This window comes from Malaclemys terrapin, chromosome 1 (genome assembly GCF_027887155.1).
Source record: "Malaclemys terrapin pileata isolate rMalTer1 chromosome 1, rMalTer1.hap1, whole genome shotgun sequence".
NCBI classification, from domain to species: domain Eukaryota; kingdom Metazoa; phylum Chordata; order Testudines; family Emydidae; genus Malaclemys; species Malaclemys terrapin.
Window position 1 is genome coordinate 344,494,886 of NC_071505.1, and position 20,382 is coordinate 344,515,267.

The 20,382-nt window shown below is 54.4% G+C and overlaps 1 protein-coding gene across 2 annotated transcripts in view; it reads right to left on the bottom strand.

Annotated features, from left to right (window-relative positions):
* Window positions 1-20,382, bottom strand: part of PDE2A (phosphodiesterase 2A) — a 276,311-nt gene that overhangs the window by 55,258 nt on the left and 200,671 nt on the right. For both annotated transcript variants that reach the window (XM_054015920.1, XM_054015921.1), the window contains exons 4-6: window positions 17,573-17,682; window positions 16,693-16,748; window positions 3,841-3,900 (exon numbers count right to left, since the gene is read on the bottom strand). In XM_054015920.1, the coding sequence (XP_053871895.1) occupies window positions 3,841-3,900; window positions 16,693-16,748; window positions 17,573-17,682 (226 nt within the window). The remainder of the gene's footprint in view (window positions 1-3,840; window positions 3,901-16,692; window positions 16,749-17,572; window positions 17,683-20,382) is intronic.

The following is a 20,382-nucleotide window of genomic DNA, read 5'->3' on the forward strand; positions in this document are numbered from 1 at the left end:
GGAGGGAGATGCTTGAAGATTCACTGTGGCAATGCGGCAGTGCGGCTCTCCGCTTGCCTGGAGCGTAGGAAGAAGTTACTCTAGGAAGCACCTACTTGCAGAAGTTAGACTTCCGTTGTGCCCAGGGGAGCAGGGGATCTCCTGGGTTAGGCACGAGGCCCCGGCTGATTGGCTCTGTACAACTACACTCGCGGTGCAGCTGGGCTGCTGAGGAATTTGCGGGCTGGGAGAAAGGAGCCCAGTGAAAAAACAGGCACCGGCCCTTTGAGTTTCTCTTCTCAGCCAGGCGAAGTTGCAGCTCACAGCAGACAGACACACACTGGGGCGCTGTCTGCACCTAGCTAGATCCAACATGGGCCCTGCCCGGGAGAGCTCACGAGCTAAACAGACAAAGGAAGGCTCTTTATTCCCATTCTAGCCGATGGGGAGCAGAGGCCTAGCGATTTGCCCAAGAGAGGAGGGCTCTGATACGGACACGCCGTGGGACCTTGGGCAAGTCACTTAGCCTCCCCGTGCCTCAGTTCCCCCTCTGTACAAAGCGGATCACAGCCCTGCCCCCGAGGGGCGTGTGATAAGCGCATTAAAGATTGCAGGGGGGGCTCGGATGACATGTAACGGAGCAGTTCCCCGTCGATGCAGCAGAGGGCAGTGGTGCACAGACAGGCCAGATCTAGGCAAACTCCCAGCCGCGGCCGCGTGCTGCACACGGTGTGTATTGAATCTTGCCGGGTCTCTCCAGCATTCACTCAGCCGCCTTAATTGCCCCGACAAGACCGTATTGATTTTCATATTATCCTGGTTCCCCCGAGAGTGGCTGGGGCTCTGGGTCCTGAACGAACGGCGCTGCTTTTCTCCCACTAGCCCGAGAGCTAGCCGCGGCACCGCTGGCAAACAGCTGGTGACGTGCGGCGATCAGCGTCCCACTCTGGGGAAGTCTTGCCGAGAGCTGGCTTTTCTCTGGTGCTCGGCCCCGGCTCCTCGATCGTGGGAATGAAGGCTGAAAAAAACCGGTGTCTCCCTAGACGCCGTGACGCCACCCACCGCGACCACTAGGAACGACGCAGGGACCCAGCTCAGGCCATGCCACTCCCAGTGCCCCTGCCGGTGCCACCAGGGCTGGAGGGCGGTCACTGCCAGTCGGCTGCAAAGGGCTCAAGAGTTCTTCATAAAACCTCACAATCCGCTTAGCGCCGCAGGCTCCAAAAAGAACCATTCGTCCTTTATTCCAAAACGTGTGTGACCACGTTAATTTCACCGTTGTTTGTTCTCAGCCCCTTTTGCTGTCCCTCCCCCCACTTCCTTCCCCTTTGTCCCTTTTGACACTGACTGTAGAGGGGAACAAAAATGGTTTTGTTTTTCAGGTTTCGTCAGAAATAATTGGGGAAAAGATTAAAAACTGGCCTGGTCAGCAGGAGGGAGGCTTTATGAACTCCGTCTCTTCATCCCTCTGTGCGTTCGGGGACACTAATGTCTCCTTCCTCCCACTCTTTGCTGCCCGTGTCTATTTTAAGCTGTGTGGGGCAGGGCCCACTTCTCACGCCATGTCTGGGCAGAACCCAGCGCAAGTGGACCCGATCTCAGCTGGGGCCTCTACTAACTTACTGATTTAATGCCGTTAAAGTGCTCGGAGATCCCCAGACGGCGGGAGCAGAGAAGGGCAAGGGACTGTTATAACAAATATATCTTCCATTTATGTGGGATCTTCTGTCCCAAGGGTCCTGAAGCATTTGACCAACTAGCAGCTCATCCATCCCGGAGCAGGCGTTTCTCCTCGCTGTGTGCTTAAGTGGTGAAACCACATAGCAGCTCCACTTTTCTCTTCCTGAGGAGGTGTCCTCGCACTTCCCAGCCGTGAGCCACGCCCCAGGGAGGTTTCAGCCGACGCCAGGTGGGGTTGGAGACTCACTCGGCAGAGCCCGTCTGGGCCAGCGCAGCAGGACAGTATTAGCCCCGTGAAATCAGTGGCAACAGTCCCACTGACGTCAGCGCAGCTTGGATCAGGCCCATCTCGTCACTATGACGTTGGCGGGTGGGCTCCTGGCCCTTCCCCAGCTGCCGTCGGTCTGATCCACTCAGCGGCTTAGAAAACCCTGCGATCTCAGCGCCCCCTTTGCATATCAATTCAGATGTCCCAGGCAGCTGGGTCCCTTCCCTAGCGTGAGGTGAACCCCGCCAGGTTGGGGTGGGAACAGGTCTCCATGCGACGCAGCCAGGCCTCGTCCGTCTGCCACGCTAGCGCCTGGGAGAGCCACAGGAGCAAACTCCGAATCAAGGCTTCACCGCGGAGATGGGCGCCGAGCTCTGGAGCTGGACGCCCCCAGGGTTCCTCGATTCCAGAGCCAGAAGGGACCTGTGTGCTCCTGCCCCCATAATTCCTAGAGCAGATCTAGAGAACCGTCCCAGTGGGATTTAAACATGGCCAGGGACGGAGAGTCCCCCGCGCCACTTGGTAAGTCGTCATGGTGGGTTCTCCATCCCTGACAAACGGTTCAGAACGGGGGCGGGGAGGGGGGGCGGCTCCTGCTCCCTCTGGACCTGGCTTTGCTGCTGTGACCGGCAGGGGGCAGATGAAGGAGCCGGGAGCTCTCCGCAAAGCCGGGCTGGCGGCTGAAATTTCCAGGCCAGCCCCGCTGAGCCAAGGGGAGCCTGGAGATTTGAGGTTTGTCTGGTGCCATTCCCTCGGCTACTGCTCTTCCACACCTCCCTCCCCCGCTCTCCCACACCTCCCCCGCCCTCCCGCACCTCCCTCCCTCGCCCTCCCACACCTCCCTCCCCCGCTCTCCCACACCTCCCCCGCTCTCCCTGCCATGGCTTGGAATGATTCTCATTCCAGGCACCGCAAAGGGAGGCTTCTAACCCAGGGGCAGCAGACGGGAAGGGAGGCCCCCTCCTGCAGACAGACACGGATCCCACCCCAGCACATCCCCGCTCCCACCAATGCAGATCCCCTTTGCATACCTGTTCAGAGAAACCCCTGGCACACACAGAGCACACCTCCCCTACACAAGCGGAGATCCCCTGCGCCCACACACACACAGATCACCTGCACACACACACACGCACACACACACGCACACACACACGCACACAGATCCTCTGCACACACACACACACACACACACAGATCACCTGCACACACACACACAAATCCTCTGCACATGCACACACACAGATCCCCTGCGCCCACACACTGATCCCTGCACACACACACACAAAGATCCCCTGCAGATGCACACATGTGCACACACACACAGATCCCCTGCGCCCACACACTGATCCCTGCACACACACACACAAAGATCCCCTGCAGATGCACACATGTGCACACACACATACACAGATCCCCTGCACACGTGTGCACACACACAGATCCCCTGCACACATGCACGCACACACACACACAGATCCCCTGCACACATGCACGTGCGCACACACAGAGATCTCCTGCAGACCCACGCGCGCACACACAGATCCCCTGCACACATGCGCACACACAGATCCCCTGTACACAGGTGTGTGCACACACACACTATGGGGGAAGGGTCACTGAGTCTCTTTATCCCCCAACCTGCCATCATCTCCTCCAGCCTCCCCCAGGGCACACTGCCAAACCATTCCCCCGCGGGCACCAAGGGTAAGGACTGGGTGCCAACGCCGGAGTCCCTTTTGGTTGACGCTGTGGCAGGCTGCCCCAGGGAGTTGGGCAGCAGGGGCACTAGGCAGGAGTGTGACTGATCTCCTGGGCACCCTGGCTGGCAGAGACAGCCTGTAGCCCCATCCAGCGGGGGCACCGCCAGGTGCTGCGGGAGGCGCAGGGCAGGAAGCCCCGATGTTACTCACATGCTTCTCTAGCGCCCGCAGGTTCTGCTCGTCCGACTCGCTCAGCCGCCCGCAGTGCACCTGGTGGGGCAAGGAGAGGCAGTGAGTACACGGGCACCCCCGCCAGCCCCGGTCTCCCCACCCCCAGCTCTGGGGATGGGTCTCTGTGCTGACCAGCAGCCGCAGCCTCCCCGTCTTCCCAGTCCTGCTCCCGCCCCCCGATCTGCCGAGGCCTGCAGCAGCCTAGCTCTGCCAGCCCCGCGCCACGCAGCAGTCAGGGAATACCGGGGCCGGTGGGTGAGAATTGCACAGGGCAAACAGACCATCAATAGGCAACAAGAAAGGAACAGAAATGGACGAGCAGAGCTGCGCCCCCTGCTGGCAGGCACTGTGCGCACCACCCGACGAGCCGGCCCTTTCCCAGAGCACCACGCAGCTCTCCAGAGCGCTGCACTATCCCGCCCAGAGCACAGCCAACGCTCCCGCCAGAGCCCTGCTCTGCCAGCTGCCCTCGGCCTCTCTCACGCCTTTAGCACCCCCCGTCCTGCAGGTCCAGCAGGGACGCTGAGACAATGCGGTTCTGGCGGAACCCAACTGAGAGTGCCAACTCAGGACAAATTGCTAAAACAGGGCAGTTACAGCCCAAGGCCGGGGTTTTTCCACCTCTAAGGCAAACCAAACCAGCCAGACTAAGACTTCGGTCTCACCCCACTGGCTAACCGCAAGTCTCACAAGCAATCTCCTTAGACGCTCCAGTTTCCCAGTATTACCACCAGTGCCACACGTTATGGGGACAAATGGTTATAAAAACCAATACCCCAGTAAAAGAAAAAGGTTCTCCTGATCCCAAAGGACCAAGCCCCAGACCCAGGTCAATATACAAGTCAGACCTTACCCACAAATCACGCTACTGCCAATCCTTTAGAATCTAAAATCTAAAGGTTTATTCATAAAAGGGAAAAGATAGAGATGAGAATTAGAATTGGTTAAATGGAATCAATTACATACAGTAATGGCACAGTTCTTGGTTCAGGCTTGCAGCAGCGATGGAATAAACTGCAGGTTCAAATCAAGTCTCTGGAATACATCCCCAGCTGGGATGGGTCATTCAGTCCTTTGTTCAGAGCTTCAGTTTGTAGCAAAGTTCCTCCAGAGGTAAGAAGCAGGATTGAAGACCAGATGGAGATGAGGCATCAGCCTTATATAGTCTTTTCCAGGTGTAAGAACACCTCTTTGTTCTTACTGTCGAAAATTACAGCAAAATGGAGTCTGGAGTCACATGGGCCAGTCCCTGCATACTTTGCTGAGGTACAAGGCGTATCTGCCTTCTCTCAATGGGTCCATTGTATAGCTGATGGTCCTTAATGGGCCATCAAGCAGGCTAGGCAGAGCTAATCTCAGCTTGTCTGGGATGTCACCCAGAAGCATAGCATAAGTTTGCCATACAGACAGTATAGAGCCAATATTCATAACTTCAACTACAAAACTGATACATACATATAGACAGCACAATCATAACCAGTAAACCATAACCTTGTCCTAGACACCCCATTTGACCCCCTTTATACAAGATTTGGGTGCCACTACCGGACCTTGGTTGCAACGATGATCTATATGGTCCCAGTTTATGTCAATAACGTCACACCCCCAACGCAAAATTGATGCAGGAAGGGATGACACAAACATCACTGACTGCATCCCAAGAGCTCCCCATCCTGGGTTCTGTCTCACTACAGCTAGTATTGGGTTAGAAGCCGTACCAGTGTATAACAGAAACGGTTTATCAAAATCATGTTCAACCACATGATTGAACCTCTTTATAAACTCAAGGTAACACTTAGTTAGAACAATAGTGGATTGGATCTGCTCTGGCAGCATGGTTCCTGTATGTGCCATGTGATCTTGCCAAGAGCTAAAGAAAACTGCTACTTTATCCATACCAGCTCGGGCAAACGTTTGGAACCCAATTAACATCGAATACATGCAAATATTGATGTTCTTCATAGTCCAGGAATCTTGGCATTTAGCCATGAAAGCAATATGGTAGTGTGCCTCAGTCTTCCTTTTCATACAGCACATTAGATCTGGAATGTCTTTTCCCCTGTGAAAAGTTCCCATAATGTTCATAGGCATTACCTGTGAAACCCCAGTGTAACAAGGCCTTTTAACATAACGTGTGTTCTCATGTATTCCTTTTAACATGTTCAAGGGATTCTCCAAAAGATTAGGCACATTGTTAATTACAAAATTTAGCAATAACAACAAGTTCATTGCAAGTGTCCATCTACAGTCATGTTTGTCATGCCACACCTTTGGCTCAATACCATTGGAGTTTGGGCATTTTAGGGTTAACCTGTGGCTTCCCTTTGCAAAATTCAGTGTTCTCTTTCCTCCTTGTCCTGCAGGATCAAACCCCGATTTCTCTTGCTTAACAGAATTCACTGGCTGATGGGGTGGGCCCTCTGTGCTAACAGCTATTAGCAAGTCCTTCCTTTCCCAGCCAGGCAAGTAATTTGCACTACCCCAGACCAGAGCCAGTCCACCAGTTTTCATATTCGTAACTGCTATCATCTCCAAGGCTGGACTCTGTCTTAAAGAGATACCACACCAATCCAAAGAGTCTGCGGGTGAGAGTTTGCTTGCTCTCCCCCGCATCCTCAAGCATTTAGCCATAAAACTGCTCTGCTCTGACACATCAGTAACCAAATCTGTCCTCAAACCCTGAAGCACAAACTGCTCATTTAAAGAATCAGAAAGGAGACATTCCTGTTCCAACACCATTGTCTCCCCAACAAGTTGGCCCCACACAGCCACTTGGTTATAGGGCTGCCTCAATTCCTTAACAACTTTTACTTCCTCTGAAACCTTCTCAAAGCTACCCACACTGGATCTTTTAAAAGGAAAGTCAGAGGATCCATTCACAACAGACAATTTTTGGCTGCTAGGAACTGAAACTTCCTTGATTAAATCACTCTCACACCCTTCAGTTGCAGGGAACTGCTTGCACCGAGTACCATGAGGATTCCTTTCTCCAGGAGCTTTTCTAAGCAGCAATTCACCCCTCACAGAAATTCTGCCCTTACCCTCTTCACCTAGGGCTTGCTCTAAAGGCACACTTTCCTGAGCAACAACAGACTCTGTCTGGGACTTACTTACATTCAGGATCACCTCTGGCCCATCAGGCAGATCTCTACACAATCCCCTTTCAGGCGAACCCATAGACTTCCTAGATAAAAGGTTAGAAATATTTCCCTTCTCTTTGCCACACACCAGCTTAGAAATTTTTTCCTTTTTGCTACAAGTTGTTAAACTGTCCGTAGGTAACACAACCAAATTACCTTTCTGCTCTTCTTGTGCCCTGGCTAGGGTATCACCCTGATCAGACAGAGTTGTTACACCCTTCTCCAACCACACATGAGCAACAGGCCCAATACAAGCATCAGAATTGTCTGGTCTCTGGGATTTTGCTAAGCCACTAACTGGATGCAACCTAGTTACGGTGCCATTCTCCCCAGCAGATGCAAACTTAGGACCATTCCCTTCCTGGGCTTTAGTTGAATCCAGAACCAACTCTGAGACAGCTAAATTACTCTCAACCATCACAGGCCGAAAGGCACCTTCTGTCTGCTCCACAGACAAAGAAGAGTTGGAGACACATTTTCCTTTACTAGACATACGGTTTGGGATTTCATTTCCCTTGTCCCAGCACACCGGGCTGTTCACAGACAACTGCTTGGAGACTGGGGTAGCTTCCTCCATAGGCAAGTCAATACCCCTGACAGACACAGGCACATTTCCTTCACTATCACTATTCTTCGCACAGGAAACAGATAAGGTATAGGGACACTCATCTTCCACTCTCCTTGCCTTCCCAAACTGCTGACTAGATGAAGCCATCAGCTCACATGACTGCCTAGGCTCATCCAAAATCTCCTTGTTCTCCTCTCCCTTCGCTTGATCTAATTCCAGATTTACTTCTGAGACATTAGATAGACATTCAGAAACTTCATTCACAGCCAAACCGCTACTTTCCAAAGACAAACCTTTGGAGAAACCCTCCATAGGCACAACCTTAGGATCAATCCTCTCTTGTGCGTGGTTTGTATTAACTTGACTGACCATAGCTTTAATATCATTTCCAATCATAATATCCTTAGGGATTATGTCTTTTACTCCCACAACCACAGTGCCCTCCAATCCCTTCCATTTCAGGTGGATCTTAGCCAAAGGCACCCTGACAAAATACTTAGATAAGGCTACAACAGTTATATCTTCACCTGGCAAATAATCTTCCTTCCTGACAAGACTTGCTTTAACCAGAGTAATATCTGCTGCGGTGTCCCTCCATGCCATACACCGGACTCCATTAACTTCTGCACTGCTAATAAACTCTGCATTATTTCCCCCATATTTAGCTCTAATGTGAGTTTTAAGGTCAAATTCTTCAGAGACCACAGAAACAGCATTTGCACACAGGGCACCAATGCTGGGCTCTGTGTGGCTTGCCTGTGAGTTTACAACAACAGGGTTAGCATTTGCCGTGGCATTTGGGGCTGCTGGTTTTGGGCTGCCCTTCAGTGTCGGGCAGTCTGGTCTCATGTGACCCAGCATACCACAGTGATAACATGTAACCTGTTCCGTCCTGGGATGTGAGTTCCTACCCCCCGGGCCCCCTTGAACTCCTTTAGAAGAGTCAGGTTTACTTTTAAATCCTTCCCTCCTCTTGAACTGGGGAGAATGGTGATCAGTTTTCCCCGGGGTTTTACACCCTTCTCGAGCCCTGTTTTGGGTATGGGCATCCGCAATCTCTGCTGCCCGTAGGACTGACTCAGGGTCCCTGTCACACACAGCTGCTCTCACATTGTCCGGCACAATGTTTAAGAACTGTTCCAAAGTTATTAAATCCAGCAGTTTTTCAAAACTCCCATGAACCTTGGCTCCCATAACCCACTTTTTAACAAAACCCATCAGCTTATGAGCACATTCTACAAAAGTACAATCCTTAGACATTTTAAACTCTCTAAACTTAACTCTGTAAGATTCAGGAGTAACCTTGAACCGCCTTAACACAGAATCCTTAAACCGCTCATAATTTAAGGCTTCTTGTTCCCCCAAGTCATTAAACACCTCCCTGGCTTTTCCAGTCAGTCTGGTCAGCAGGACAGGCATTCGCTGACCCTCAGGGATCTGGTACAGATTGCAGAGGCGTTCAAAGGTAGACAAAAACTCCTCTATATCCTCAGTATCATTGTAAATGGGACACATCCTTTCCCAGTTTTTCTCATGGTGGGGGGGAAGTGGAGTACCAGGTGGGGATGACTTTCTCCGCTCTTCCATTACTTGGAGCTGAAGTCTGGCCGTCTCCTGTTCAGCAGCGAGCAGTTCTAGACGTCCCTTACGAGCTCTCTCTTCTCTCTCAGCAGCCTCTTTCTCTCTCTCAGCCGCCTCTTTCTCTCTCTCAGCCGCCTCTTTCTCTCTCTCAGCAGCCTCTTTCTCTCTCTCTCTTTCTAACTCTGCTATTTTTTGCCTCTCCAGCAATCGAAGATCTGCTAGCTTCTGTTCATGCTCAAATTGCAGTTGACTTGTCACCCTTTGCATCCTAATCTTTTCTGCATCTTCTGCAGCCTCAGGTAAGGGCTGTGCTCTTGCCCCCTGATCACTGGCTATTAACAGATTTCTCAGTTCTTCCTTTGTAGCTTTCTTTCTAAAGCTTATCCTCTTTTCTGAACACAAATTTTCCAGGGCTTTTTTGCCAAGTCCCTCATATGCTCTTTGCTCAGCCATTGCAGCAGCTCTTTAACCAACAAAACTCTCAATCCCAAAATTCAAATTTGGATAGCGTGGGGTTCTGACCCAAAGCTTAATTGACCTGGTTCTGTGGATCCAAGCACGACTACGCCACTGTGACAATGCGGTTCTGGCGGAACCCAACTGAGAGTGCCAACTCAGGACAAATTGCTAAAACAGGGCAGTTACAGCCCAAGGCCGGGGTTTTTCCACCTCTAAGGCAAACCAAACCAGCCAGACTAAGACTTCGGTCTCACCCCACTGGCTAACCGCAAGTCTCACAAGCAATCTCCTTAGACGCTCCAGTTTCCCAGTATTACCACCAGTGCCACACGTTATGGGGACAAATGGTTATAAAAACCAATACCCCAGTAAAAGAAAAAGGTTCTCCTGATCCCAAAGGACCAAGCCCCAGACCCAGGTCAATATACAAGTCAGACCTTACCCACAAATCACGCTGCTGCCAATCCTTTAGAATCTAAAATCTAAAGGTTTATTCATAAAAGGGAAAAGATAGAAATGAGAGTTAGAATTGGTTAAATGGAATCAATTACATACAGTAATGGCAAAGTTCTTGGTTCAGGCTTGCAGCAGCGATGGAATAAACTGCAGGTTCAAATCAAGTCTCTGGAATACATCCCCCGCTGGGATGGGTCATTCAGTCCTTTGTTCAGAGCTTCAGTTTGTTGCAAAGTTCCTCCAGAGGTAAGAAGCAGGATTGAAGACAAGATGGAGATGAGGCATCAGCCTTATATAGTCTTTTCCAGGTGTAAGAACACCTCTTTGTTCTTACTGTGGAAAATTACAGCAAAATGGAGTCTGGAGTCACATGGGCCAGTCCCTGCATACTTTGCTGAGGTACAAGGCGTATCTGCCTTCTCTCAATGGGTCCATTGTATAGCTGATGGTCCTTAATGGGCCATCAAGCAGGCTAGGCAGAGCTAATCTCAGCTTGTCTGGGATGTCACCCAGAAGCATAGCATAAGTTTGCCATACAGACAGTATAGAGCCAATATTCATAACTTCAACTACAAAACTGATACATACATATAGACAGCACAATCATAACCAGTAAACCATAACCTTGTCCTAGACACCCCATTTGACCCCCTTTATACAAGATTTGGGTGCCACTACCGGACCTTGGTTGCAACGATGATCTATATGGTCCCAGTTTATGTCAATAACGTCACAGACGCCATGGGGTCCAGATAACCCACCTGTGCCTCTAGCTCGGCCCTGCTGCCTGAGGGCCACGGGAGAGCAGGGAGCACCGGAGACGTCACCCTGTTGTCTGGAGAGCCGTGCGCCCACACCCCTGAACCCCGGGGCCATCTCTAGCCTCCAGCTAGTAGCCTCCAGCAACGTGGATAGGCGCGGGCTGCTCAAACCAACTGTACTGACGGTGTTTGCCCACAGCTAGCGGCCAGCAGACCGGGAACGGTCCAGCCAGACAACAGCGAGCAAATTAAAAAGCCACCTCCGGGCCGGGCCTTTAAGCTGGGAGGTTAATGAGCATTGATAACAGCACTGACAAGGCTAGATTGCACCTTCCCGGCTCCTTCTGTACACACGTCTCAAAGGCCTTTACAAACACCAATGCGTTAAGCCTCCCAACCGGCCCAGGAGGTAGGTCAGTGTTTCTATCCTCACCCAACCATTGGGGAAACTGAGGCAGGGAGCAGGGAAGCGGCTGCCCTCAGTGTCTCCGGGCGTCAGTGACAGAGCTGGGAACAGGATCCAGGAGTCCTGAATCTAGCAAGCCTGACTCCCAGCCCGGTGGCACATTGCAATCGCTCTGAAGAAGGGTTTTCTATGGCCATTTCCAGCTCCTATCTTCAATCCCTAGGGGGCGACAGCCAGGAGAGCAGCTGGACAACGGGAGAGCAACGCTTCGTTGGGCAAAAGCAGCCCTGGGGCTTGATCCAAAGGAGGCGCTTTCCTTTGACCCCACTGGGCTCTGGAGCAGCACCTGGAGCCTGCAGATGAAGTGAGAACGTCTGTCCTATTTTTATGATGCCGATGCGTGCCTCAGTTTCCCTCCTGTACTTTGCGTTACTGCTCAGTGGAGGCAAGAGGGTTAAGTCTGCCCCTGGGGCAGGGCAGGGGACAGGAGGCGTGTGCCTGGCCTCGCTGTAGCAGTGACTGGCTCGTGAGAGCAGCCCCCTTGCCATGCAGGAGAGCTGAAGCCAGTCTCCATGTGGCTGCCCCTTACGGAAGAGCAGGTCCCCTTGGGCATCTGGCCCACTGACCAGTCCTCCAAGGGACTGTTTCGAAGCTGGGGCGTAGCTCTGTGACCAGCCTGGAGCCAAGCCCCTCGGCCGCTGTAAATCCACAGAGATCTTGTAGTGAGGCCGATTCGACCCGCTCAGGATCCCCCCGTGCCCTGCGGGAAAGGCTGCGTGCGATGGTGTGGTAGGACCCCCGCGTTACTCAATGGACTCCACCCTCGGGCGCAGGTGGGCTGGCGGAGGCACCTGCAGTACGCGAAGGCACCAGGATGGGCCTAGACGCTGGTCTCATAACGCCTCCCTGCTGCCGACTCACCAGTGTTTGGAGAGCACTTGGGATCTGCGGGGAACTGGCGCTGGAGCAAGACCGCACTTGGGGACTAATTGATCGGCAAAAACCTTTCCAAAGCAACCCGGATTGATGGGGCGGGAGGTTGCCCGGCCACCTGGCTTTCGCCAGCACTAGCAGTCTCCAGGCTTCACCTGCCCCCGAGGCCAGAGAGACAAACGGAGAGCCCAGCTGGGCATCAGTCAGTGAGGCGCCGCTTGGCTCCGGCACGTCGGGGCCCGGATCCTGCTCTGACCTACACAGGTGATTTGCCAACCGGCTCAGAGCCCCCCGTGCCGGCCGCTGCGGCACATCCGGCTGGCCGGGTGAAGAAGTAAATTCACCCCAATACATGACGGGTGGCAGAGTGTGGGTGCGTGGAGAGATCACAAGACTGCGGTGAATGCGTCAACAGTTTTGCACCATGTGTCTCTTGTGATCACGTTTTCCCTGGCACCCGGTAAGACACGCTCGGGTTCATTAGCTCTCTTCCTCCAATGCACAGTAGCGGCTCTCGGCCACCCACCAGCTGCCCATCGCTCACACGAGGTACCCGGGAAATGACAATCACCCGCACACCTGAAAAGAGACGCCGGGGGCACTGACAGAGAGGAGACAGCTTCCACTCCTGCCTGCGCTGCAGTGTGCCCGGGGCAGCCAGCCGCAGTCCTCAGCTCTCAACCCCCAGACTCACAGGGATTTGGGGTTCGGTGCTACCTTTGCAGCTGGAACTCATCTTACACTTGTGGGCCAAGTTGGGGGTGTAGAACTCGCACTTGTGTGTTGGAGCACGTGTTTGTTGGAACATGTACCCTCTGTGTTACTGCACATGGGTTAAAACATGTACCCCTGTGTGTTACAGCATGTGTGTGTTACAGCATGTGTGCTAGAACATGTGCCCGTGTGTTACAGTACATATATGTTAGAACATGTACCCCAGTGTTACTTCACGTTAAAGCATGTACCCCCGTGTGTTACAGCACGTGTGTTGGAACATGTACCCCTCTGTGTTACAGCACGTGTGTTAGAACATGTTCTGCTGTGTGTTACAGTACGTGCATGTTAGAACATGTACCCCTCTGTGTTACAGCATGTGTGCTAGAACATGGATCCCTGTGTGTTACAGTACATGTGTGTTAGAACATGTGCCCCTGTGTGTTACAGTACTTGTGTGTTAGAACATGGACCCCTGTGTGTTCCTGCACATGTATTAAAACGTGCCAGTGTGTTACAGAACATGCATTAGAACATGTACCCCTGTGTGTGTCTGTCTGTGTAACACCATCTGTCTGCCATGCATGTGTGTGTGACAGCACATAGGCATGTGCGTGGCAGACAGATGGGGTTACACACAGAGAGAGGCTGTGGGTATTTTCTTTGCTTCTCAATTCCAATCCCCTTTCCCCCTCTTTCAGATTGGTGTGCGCGTAGCTCCTAGCTCGTTACTGTCTCTAATTAATTAGCGCTTTGCTCTTAGCAACTGCTTGGAGGCTGACAACATTGACAAGCTGGGCCAGAACGGCATCCAAGAACGGCACAGTAAAAACTCCTCGCTCTTCATTGTTCCAAGGAGCTGAACTGATGCCAGGCGCTTTCCATGGGAAGCAGCGAGGGCTCCGAGAAATCAGGCATCGCCAGCGAGCTAATGGGCTGTTTGCTCTCCTAAATCAGTCATTAAGTAACGGAATCACCTGCTCTCAGGGGGGCCGGCTGCCACTTGGAAGTGGCATTAGTGAATTAGAGCGTGAGCTGCTTGAGAGGAGAGGTGCGGCGTGAGAGTCGCTGAACGGGCTAGGGTGGCTCGGATTGGCAGATCTTCCCACGGAGCTTCCCTCCCCTGGGGTCTCCGGACGGGTGCTGGATACAGCGGGGAAAGCAACTGAACAAATATCCCAGGCCGAGCTCTGACTCCGAAGGGGAGGAAGAGCTGAAGACTCATTGGCGTCTGTGTCCCTGTTGCTATTGGTGTTTTACGGGGCTGGGCACCAATGCCAAGCCCTTAGACAGCCTTTTAAGTGCGTCTCCGTTAGGGTTTTATGCCAGATCAGCTTAGTGAAACTGGTGCAGCTCTTTTAGCACAGGGCAGGCCGCCGAATGCACTGACTGTATTCCCATAGTGCCTGTGGCGTGGAAGGAGCTGGACAGACCAGGGACATGACCCAGCACCTGTCCCTGGCAGCCGAAATTGGACGGAGCCCCACGGAGCTGCATGTGCGCCCTCTTTGGGGCTAGATCTGAACTCTGCCATTTGGGAGGTGGGGACGGGATGGAGGGAAAAAGGGGCTGAGGATGGACAGAGAGGGGAAGGGCGCAAGTGTGCCATGCAGAGGTGGCTTTGACAGCAGAGATGGCTTGGTGCGATGGGCATAGGACTGCCTAGGTCCCCTGCTACTACAGGCAGCCCTGTGGTACAATGCTGGTCCGAAATCTACGGAGCTGTCTTAAAACTACCCTGTAACCGACCATCCTCCCAGCAATGGACACTGCTAACTGGGATCAGCCCTCTCCAGCCTGTTACAGCCATTTGTCTCTTTTCGACACTCTGGTGACGCTTGTCTAGCGTGTCAGCCCAACAAAGTCCCCCTGAACTGAACAGCCTGGGTCGCGTGTGTGAAAGGGCATACGTGTACATCACATATGTAGGACCTCGTGCCTGTGAAAAACCCACGGGAGCTTCCCACTGCTGGCAGCGGTCTGCCTCGTGCCTGGGCCGCATGCACAGAGGTGCCGCGCGGCAGAGAGGGTGAACATGTCACATCTGTGCGAGCCCATGGCACGTACGTCAACACCCGTGCGCGTGAACAGCGGCAGGGCTGGGAGTGCTCCCCAGCGACGGGCCCAACGCGTGAGTTTGAGAAAGGTCAGTGCTTGTTAATCATCTTAATTCCTTTTTAATAAGCGCTGGAGAAAAATCTCTTGCTGCTCGTCTCGCTCCTTAATCCACTTAAACCCTCCTCTCTCCCTGCTCCGTGAGCTGATTACCGGGAGCCATGTACCCCGATGATGTCGGGGCCTTTTCAGGGCCGGGCCCAGGCGGCATGTGCCGAGAGGCAGACAGGGGCTCTTAGTTAACCTTGCATTTCATCTCGCCGCCCCCTTCGCACACGCCTCCACTTCAACGCCAGTGTTCAGAAGAGCTCCCTCCTGCCCGTCTCCCGGCCCCCGCCGGCCCCATTGCAACAGCCTGCTTGGCACACGGCTGATTGCTGAGTCACCCCTGTACCAGCCAGCCCGCAGCTCCCTGGGGCGTGCAAACCCCTGACCGCACGGGAGCAGCTGACACCAAACGGAGCAGCTTACAACCCAGAACAGCCCTGCGGCCAGGCAGGACTCCACAGACATAAGCAGGAATCGAACCCACGGGCCTCTGCTCCAAAGGCACTCACCTACCATCTCCTGCTGCAGTCTAGGGCCTGGTGCAGCTCCCAGGGCCCCCCCGAGGGGGCAGCGGAGACACGCCCATTGGCCAGTACGTGGTGCTGTGGCGCCGTGGGGAGCGGAGCGGGTAGGGGCCCATGCTGAGTTTAGCTTAGCTTCGCTTTCCCTTGACTCATCTCAGCAAGGGGCAGCACATTCACGCTGACTGGTCCTAACCCAGCCGGGGCTGATCTGTCCGGTCACGGCCAGGCTCCGGTGTGGCCCCGGGGTTCCATTTAATAGAGGAAAAATGACTGGCCCCCTCCGCAGTTCTACCCCTTCGCCCACAGGGGGAGCCAGGGAGCAGCACATGCAGCTGAGCACGAGGGAGCAAGGCACCCTCAGTTCTCCGACTTCACCTCTAGAGGGAGCCAGCGAGCTTCCGTTCCCACATCCGCTAGGCCTGGGCTTCCACCAGGCTGCCCCGGGCTGGTCATTGCGAAAGTTAACGGTGAGCAGCGGCAGCCGGGCAGCCCAGAGATGGGTGGGAAGCCGGTGGCAGCCATCCACCCCATGTGCCCCCCAGGAACTAACGCTTGTACGGCCAGGCTTTGTGAGATCTGCCCCTACCCCTGCTCAGCCGGTGGCACCCATGTGAGGACACAGCCGTGGCAGGGGGCAATCCTGGGCACCCATGTATGGAGGCCGCCCTCTCCCTGCCACCCCCAGGGTCCTGCGGTGGGCACATCCCATGCACCGATCAGCTCCAAGCTCTGCCTGCAGCTGACGGCCACAGGGAGAAGTGGCCCGTCAGTCCCTTGCAGGGACGGGCCCAGGGCCTGGGGCAGCAAATCACCCCCCTTTCCGCCCGAGCTAAAGCCCAACCCCTCGGCTAGGGAGCACGTGGCAGGCCCACGGTCTCCGGGCTGAGAGAAGCCAGCGTATTGGTGCTGTGTGGGGCTAAGCAGCCGCTGCGTTCCACTGCGTAGGTTCCTATGTCACATGGGGGGCAGGTGGGGAGTTGGGGGCCCGTCTGCAATGGGCTGTGCAATCCTGCAGCACAGACACCTCCGTATACAAAGGCTGGCCCCAGAGCATGTCTTGCTGCCAGTTCCTCTGACCTGCCCCTTTCCAGCTTTCTCCCCTTCCCACTAGCTCCCATTCACTTACCAGGATGACCGCGACCACCTCCGCTGAGTCCTTGTCCACCAGCGGGTTTATCAACACTGCAAAGCAAGACAGCAAAGTCAGCCCGGTGCAGAGGAGACGCAGAACTAGGGCAATAATAGAGGAAGCAGGATGGGGACACGTGCTGGCATTTGCAGACTTGGTGATGTCCGGTGAGATACCACAGATGGGTAGCTATCCATCCATCCACCCCATGTACGTTCCTTTCCATCCATCCATCCATTCACCCACCTCATGTACCCCCTCTCCATCAATCCATCCACCCCATGTACACTCCTTTCTAGCCATCCATCCACCCCATGTACACCCCCTCCATCCATCCTTCCACCCCATGTACCACCCTGTCCATCCATCCATCCACGCCCATCCATCCATCCCACGTATCCCCTCTCCATCCATCCATCTATCCACCCCATGAATCCCAGTCCCATCCAGCCATCCCATGTACCCCATTATCTATCCATCCATTCCTCCATTCCATGTATCCCGCTCTTCATCCATCCCATGTACCCTGCTTTCCATCCCTCCTTCCCTCTATCCATTCATCCATCCCACATACCCCCCACGCCATCCAACCCACGTACTCCCTTCTCCATCCCTCCATCCATCCCATGAAGTCCACTCTCCATCCATCCATCCCCCCATCCATCCCATGTCCCCTCCTCTCCATCCATCGATCTATCCCATGTGCTTCGCAGTCTGTCTCTCCCATGTACCCCACAACAGAGCTGTTGATTGATCTGTCTGTGCCCTGCACGTGTCACTGCAGTAACTGAGCACTAGTCCATCAGAAATGCAGAGGATGAAAGACAAGGACTCCTGCTCCACCCCCCCCTCCCCGCACGCCCCGGCCTCTTCCTACCTTGTTTATCAGGAGGCAAAGGTGCTGCCAGGCTGTCCATCGGTTTGCCCTGGAGCTCTGACTGGGGCAGCCCATTGCATCCCACCTGCTTCTGCTTGAGGACGGCATCCCTGGAAGCACAAGAGCAGAAGGCACAGCTCTGAGCCAACCCAGGGCACAGATGGTGCTCCAAGGAGAGCTGCTGGAGAATCAGGCACAGGCTTCCCTAGCCACCAGGGACGGGATGGAGACAGCCTGGGAGACAGGCACTCTGACTGGCACCCCTGGCAGTGCCAGAGTGCTCAGAGCTGGCACCTGAGCCACCAGGAGCCCAGGGCCGAGCGGGGCGAGTGGGTGGCACTCCCCTTAAGCCAATGGTATGTGCTTCTCTGGCCGGAATTGGGTTAACAAGTTTAGTCTCAGACCCGAGCACTAGAGACGGGGCCAAACACATCACCCAGGCTGAAACTTGCCCTGCTTGGGGCTGGAATTCATCCACAAACCCAGATTTGAATTTCGACCGTGGGCGTGGCCCAGGCACCGGAGCTGAGCATCCCTGGGACAATCAGGGCCAAACACACCAGGAGAAAAGCAGGGGGCCTGAACCCCAGCGAACGAGCACTTCATAGAATCATAGAATATCAGGGTTGGAAGGGACCTCAGGAGGTATCTAGTCCAACCCCCTGCTCAAAGCAGGACCAATTCCCAACTAAATCATCCCAGCCAGGGCTTTGTCAAGCCTGACCTTAAAAACCTCTAAGGAAGGAGATTCCACCACCTCCCTAGGTAACCCATTCCCACTTGCATCAACTGATTGTATCCAATACTCCTGTACTATCACAGTGGATAGAGTGAGGGCTTTTCTGGAGGCAGGTGATATGCTGGTGATCGGTCTCACTGCGAAATGTCTGTATGTACCCTACACTGATATTATGCTTTAAAGTCTGTGACCAACCAAAGGGAGACAGGAGGGCAGGCAGATAGGTCTCCGGTGCAAATTAAGCAGGGTGGAATCAAAACACTGGAAGCCCCATTTACTAGGGTTACCATTCGTCCGGATTTACCCGGACATGTCCTCCTTTTTGTGCTAAAAATAGCGTCCGGGGGGAATTTGTAAAGCACTCACAATGTCCGGGATTTCCCCCTCCCCCGGCACAGCAGAGCGAGCGGCTGGGAGGGCTGCAGGAAAGTCCCGGGCTGGACTCCAGAGCAGCTGGAGAGGAGCTCCGCCCTGCATTCTGAGCAAGTGTCTCAGCACAAAGTGCAGCCCTCCCCTTTTGCAACTGGGAGCGGTTTCTGCCATGCAGGGTAGCAAAACGGGAGCGAGAGCACTTTGTGCTGATACAAGGGCAGCTCTCCCCTGCAACCCGGTCCGGACCAGGGACCGGGTTTTGTTGTGCAGGGCCAGGGACCGGGTTTTGTTGTGCTGGGGAGCTCAGCCACGTGTCCGGCTCGCACAGAGCCCAACACCCTGTTCTGAGCAGCAGGGTAAGGGGGGGCAGGAGAAGGGGCAGGGAGGTTCTGGAGGGGGCAGTCAAGAAACGGGGGGGGGCTTTTTGGGGGGAGTGGAGAAAGTTTTGGGCAGTCAGGGTACAGGTAGGGGGTAGGGTCCTGGTGGGCAGTTAGGGGGGGGGGTCTTAGGAGGGGGCAGTTAGGGGACAAGGAACAGGGAGTCTTAGGTAGGGGGTGGGGTTCTGGAGGGCAGTTAGGAGCAGGGGTCCCAGGAGGGGGCAGTCAGGGGACAAGGAGCGGGGGGGGTAGGGGACTGGGAGTTCTGGGGGGGAGCTGTCAGGGGGCAGGGGTGGGGAGAGGGATCGGAGCAGTCAGGGGACAGGGAGCAGAGGGGTTTAGATGGGTTGGGAGTTCTGGGGGGGGCTGTCAGGGGGCAGGAGTGCGGAGAGGGATCGGAGCAGTCAGGGGACAGGGAGCAGAGGGGTTTAGATGGGTTGGGAGTTCTGGGGGGGGCTGTCAGGGGGTGGGGAGTGGTTGGATGGGGCGTGGGAGTCCCAGGGGTCTGTCTGGGGGTGGGGGTGTGAATAAAGGTTGGGGCAGTCAGGGGACAAGAGGCAGGGAGGCTTAGATAGTCCTGGGGGGCAGTTAGGGGCAGGGGTCCCAGGAGGGGGCAGTCAGGGGACAAGGAACGGGGGGAGGGTTGGGAGGTCAGGGGGGGCGGGAAGTGGGAGGGGCAGGGGCAGGGCTAGGGCGGGGCTCCTCCCGTCCTCTTTTTTGCTCGCTGAAATATGGTAACCCTACATTTACATATGAATCGGCAGGGGGCATAGGACGTTTCCAGGAAGCAAACAACAGCAGAAAGCCTTCCTGGCTCTTGATACAGAGACTCCGCGGTGATATAAGGGGGCAAAAGGACATTTGTGTGATCCCTCTCTTGCAGGAACACGAAGAAAGCAGGATTTTGAGGTGGGAAGGATGGATCCTGGCTGGAAAAGCCAGTCACGCTGGAGAAGGCACTAGAAGCTGGGAAACCGTCTTGACCAAAAACTCAAGCTGATTACATCGGGGTTTTAGTCTTTGCTTGTAAGCCTTCCTGTCGTCACTTCTTATACTTGGCATCACCTAACCCAGAGGCTTTTTGTTTAATAAACGTGTTTCGCTTTTGGTATAACCCCACTTCTGCTGGGAAATAAGAGTGTTTGTCAAACAGCAGTTAAATTAATCAGAGGCAGTGCCGTGACTCCTAAAGGAGCAACAAACGTAAGATTGTCTGCGAATGCAGAATGACAGAGGCTGTGCATTGCAGAGAGACATCTCTGAGCAGCTTAGGTCCCTGAATGGCTCTGCCTGGAGCGGCTCGTGACCCGGAGTGCCGACCT